Below are 5,084 nucleotides of genomic sequence, written 5' to 3' on the forward strand. Positions count from 1 at the left end.
TCTGGAAAAGTCAACCTACCTTGTCATTTCTCAACCATGCCTACCTTACCACCCAGTTATAACACCACCAGTGAATTTCTGCGAATCAAATGGTCTAAGATTGAATTGGACAAGACGGGAAAAGATTTAAAGGAGACTACTGTTCTCGTGGCCCAAAATGGGAATATCAAGATCGGTCAAGACTACAAAGGGAGAGTGTCGGTGCCTACACATCCCGAGGACGTGGGCGATGCCTCACTCACCATGGTCAAACTGCTGGCCAGTGATGCAGGCCGCTACCGCTGTGACGTCATGTACGGGATTGAAGACACACAGGACACGGTGTCACTGACCGTGGAGGGTAAGGCTTGCGAATCTAGAAGAAGCTGGTACTACAGGATACCTGGTTCAGAAGTGTAGTGAAACAAGATTCAAAAGTAGCCATTGCTCAGGGTTTGAACAGAGGGAAAACACACACCAATCGACCCAATAGTCCATGTCCGTTACTAAAAATGAGCTGTTAATTGGTCAGGAGTCAAGGAAGGTGACTTTATACCAGATATAATGAATACCTCAAGACATGGTATATAGCTCAAGAATCATTACTTCATTATTGAGACCTATCAGCAATTATTTTTGAAGACTGCAAAGGCTGATCTACAGTTTAATTTTTTTTAATATGTGCATATGTGCATGTATACTCACATGCATACATAAACACACATATACACATATATACATACACACACACACAAACCCTTTTTCTCACTCTCCTAGCATGATTATTAAAATGTTTGAGTTTGCTTTTAAGAAATATAAGTTATATCTTAACTTACATTGAATAAATAAGGCACCTAATAAGTCCATGGTATATATTAATATCATAGTGCTTTGAAAAGGCAAGGACTCAATAAACATTTGAATTGGATCAAAACAAGAATTCGGTGTATTTTTTTAAGGTCAGTACACTAGTCACCCACTGTCTTGCGATGAGACATTTTAGTTTCAGCCCCCTTTCAGTGGTAGTTTATATGTCATTTGAATTTAAGTTAGGAGACAAAGCAAAGAAAAATTGCTTTAATTGGGTACACACATAATGCCACAGCTCCTGGAAGCAGAATATTTTGGCAAGTTATTAAGCAAAATTCTCATACCCAGGCATGATGGAACAGATTTTTCTTCCAACCCTCCATTTCCCTATAAAATATTTACCTTTCAGAAACATATACAAAGGGTTTTATTAAAACTCTTTCTTGTGTAGCCAAAAGGAAATACTCTGAATTTCAGATGTGACAGATTAATTTTCTGAACATCCTTTCCCATTCAGATCCTATTCCTGTCTTCTATAAATCTATTTTTATGTTTTCCAGGCATCCACTGAACACCCTGGGCTCTTTGCTCTTAATTTTTTTTATCATTTACTTTGATTAGTCTTGGATTGTTTTTTCTACTGATATATCTCTTCCTCTTTTTGTGTAATGTAACATTATATATATATATAAATAAAATATATAAACTTAGATATGCATTATATGTATATTATATATATATATATTAAATCCCAGAAGTTTAACAACTTCTTAAATCTTCATCATTAAAGAATTAGCAGTGGATTTGCCCCTTGCCTCTCTGAAACAATGAAAATTCTCCACTTAATCTCCTTAGCCCCATGAGGTCTTCAAATTATCCAGCAATTATAGATACTTATACAGCCTGATATTCCCTGCCTTGGTCATGGAGGCCCCTTTGTGCCCCCTTACTGCCAGTCCTCAGTGCACTAGGAAGATTTTTAATTACCAAGAAGGCTCTTTGACGCTTTGATCAGCAGAAGACTAATTTAAAACCATGCAAAGTCTTGCTCAAGTCTTAGAGATCATTATAAACATACTTATAGGACCATATATACTTCCTGGAAATTTTAAAGTTGTTCTGTAAAGGTATAGATTTTATGAAAAGCATTCGCTGTTTTTTTGTTTTTTTGTTCTTTGAAATATCAGAAATGGGAAATAAGTATTAGTTGTCAGTGCATCCACTTGGTACCTGTGCAGGCCTTTTTGTATTGACACTGATCAGAGGTGCTTATTGATGACATGCCTAGTCTGTCCCCTGTAGATGCTTTATTGGCACATACCTGTTTTGGAAGACAGAAGCGAGGATAGGCATGTGGAAAACAATTTAATAGCTAGAAGTCAAGCTGTGTGTGTGTGAGAGAGAGAGAGACGGAGGGAGGCTGTTGTCAACTCTAAGAAATTACTAGGAATAAAAGGAAAGTGAAAGATATCTTGGAAACCAAAATTAATTCCACATAATAAATATGTGGTGTTAAATGATATGACAATAAAATCTCACCCATAAAACCCAATTACTCCAATTTCTATTTTCCAGTGACTTCCTAGGCACATTAGCTTGACTCACTTTGCTGTCTGATGAAAATGAGTCACCATATTTACTCCAGTTAAAAATGGAGATGCCCTTGCTCAAGTGGGAGGAGGGCCCCAAGCTTCACCCCCTCAGTTGCTCTTTCCTCAGGCTTTTGACAGTTCTTTGACCCTGAAACACAGTTCAAGAACCACTAGTTTATGCAACTCCTAAAATACGACAAAGTGGAATTTGAAGCACATATCAGGATGCCTGGCTTCTACCCGCGGGAGTCTGGAGAACTTTATTTCAGGCCTTCTTTGGGATAAAAATCATACATTTTACCTGTCAAAGTGGAGATTCTACATTATGCAGATCAGTTAGTGAATATGATAAACATTTATTATAGTAGCCTATCCAACATTTTAAGATATTTTAAAATTCTTTATCTAATTTGATCTTCATTTCAATAAAACAGCATAAGCACTGTTAGGTATACTTTATAGAGGAGGAAATTAAGGCTTATATATGATTAAGGAGCAAATCAAGAATTAGAATAGGCCTTCTCTTATATACTCTAGTGTCTTTTCCATTATAATATATTGTCTCGGTAAGTAAATATCACAATATTTCATGTTTGGAGGAAGTGGTATTGGTGAAGGTTCTATATGCTTCTATTGAGTTGGCCCTGAGTACAAACATGGAGAGGAGTTGATCTCGTGACCTCCTTAACTCTTTGTGTCTCCTGCAGCACCTACTGCCTTTAGTCGTCCGTGGTCCCCTGATAGCCTGTGCGCGCATGGTCAGTTGCTTCAGCCGTGCCAGACTGTTTTGCAACCCCATGGACTGTAGCCCGCCAGGCTCCTCTGTCCATGGGATTCTCCAGCCAAGAATACTGGAGTTGGTTGCCATGCCCTCCTCCAGGGAATCTTCCCTACCCAGGGATTGAACCTGCATCTCCTGCATTGCAGGCAGATTGTTTATCCATTGAAGCACCTGGGAAGCCATAATAGCCTGAATACTACCTATAATTAGGACCACTAGTCACCATATGGGATTTAGCAGCTTAAATCTTTTTTTCAGACGGTTTCCATGGGAACAGAAAACTCCTGACTAGGAAACTTTAATGGAGCAGAATGGGATACCTGAGTGAATAGCATTTCTGGGGTTCCTCAGATCACCATAATTTTGCATAATGCTATATGAAGTAAAAATAAAAAGATTGTCATGGTCTTAAGACCGTGTTAGCAAGTCATTTGACAGACTGCTCCAATGAGAAACTGCACAGTACGAGGGGAGACCTGAACTCGCCTGTAATTGTTCGCTGCTATCTTTGCAGGGGTTGTGTTTCACTACAGGGCGGCAACCAGCAGGTACACCCTGAACTTTGAGATGGCACAGAAGGCTTGTGTGGACATCGGGGCCGTCATAGCCACCCCAGAGCAGCTGCATGCCGCCTATGAAGATGGTTTTGAGCAGTGTGATGCAGGCTGGCTGTCAGATCAGACTGTTAGGTGAGTGGTCTGGGGGCTACCGGCTTTAGTTCATCACGTGGGGAGTGAGAATATAGTGCTACTTCCTAGTCCTTTATTTTCCCAGGTATCCCATCCGGGTTCCCCGAGAAGGCTGCTATGGAGACATGATGGGGAAGGAAGGAGTCCGGACCTACGGATTCCGTGCTCCTCATGAAACTTACGATGTGTATTGTTACGTGGACCATCTGGATGGTAAGATGTTCACATTTCTATAGCTTCATTTGACCCGAGAAAATCGAGGAAACACTGGGAGCACGTGGGGATAGAGTGAGTCTCCATGCTTGTTTGGATTCCAAACAGCAACGTTTAGTTTAAATAACCGTATGATTCTGTGGTGAAATAAGCTTAAATTAAAGTGGAAAGAGAAGGAGGGCTGTGTAAATGGTTATGTAGGTTTGAAATGTCTTTAGTTAATGGCAGGTTTGCTTTCAGTCATGCTGCCACTGGAACGTTTCCAATACACTTTTAGAGCATTAAGAATAGAAGCCTGTAAGGGCGGTACCTATTCTTGTAAGGACTTCAGGTAAAGTCCTGTGATGACAAACCACTGTGAATCCAAGTGCTGATAAACATCCCAAAGTGCAACTGAATGACACAAACTAGCCAAGGAAGGATTTTCATGGTTTGCTTCTCCTTGTGTTCACTTTGCTACACTAATATTTATTTTTTTTAATATAAATTTATTTTTTTAATTGGAGGTTAATTACAAATATTTAAAGCAATATTGCTACACTAATTTTTAAAGCAATCATTTATTCATTCAATCAATCAGCACGCAAAAAAAAAAATACAAAACACCCACTGTGTGATAGATGCTCTGCTTGTTAGAACTATGAAGTCAGGTAAGATGTAAGCCTTGCTTTAGAGATTCTTAGAGCCTGATTGATTCTGGCATCATCATTTCCTCCTCAGTGACAGAGTGAGACTCTTAGAGATAGTAAATTTGAGTTCTCTTCTGGCAATGTTACCTAAGGACATAATAATTTTATTATAAGACACATGGAGTAGAAGTTTCTGTGACTTTTGAAATGGAAGTTCACTTGTAACAATAGCTATCTTAGAGGCCTCAATATATAAATAGAGGTATCGCATTGAGTTATACATTTAATTTTAGCTGGGTACCCGTAAAAGAATGATCTCAATTTTCTTATGCTTAAAATGAGGAGGTTGGCTGCACGGCAGGGGGGCGTGGGGGGGGGTCCTCAGAAAAAA

At 39.3% G+C, this 5,084-nt stretch overlaps 1 protein-coding gene across 1 annotated transcript in view; it reads left to right on the plus strand.

Moving 5' to 3' along the window:
• Window positions 1-5,084, plus strand: part of VCAN (versican) — a 120,754-nt gene that overhangs the window by 18,933 nt on the left and 96,737 nt on the right. The window contains exons 4-6 of the mRNA XM_010863384.1: window positions 1-340; window positions 3,677-3,851; window positions 3,937-4,064. The exon at window positions 1-340 is cut by the window's left edge and continues 13 nt beyond it. Coding sequence (XP_010861686.1) covers window positions 1-340; window positions 3,677-3,851; window positions 3,937-4,064 — 643 coding nt within the window. The remainder of the gene's footprint in view (window positions 341-3,676; window positions 3,852-3,936; window positions 4,065-5,084) is intronic.

Source organism: Bison bison, unplaced genomic scaffold (genome assembly GCF_000754665.1).
Source record: "Bison bison bison isolate TAMUID 2011002044 unplaced genomic scaffold, Bison_UMD1.0 scf7180017864490, whole genome shotgun sequence".
Lineage (NCBI taxonomy): Eukaryota > Metazoa > Chordata > Mammalia > Artiodactyla > Bovidae > Bison > Bison bison.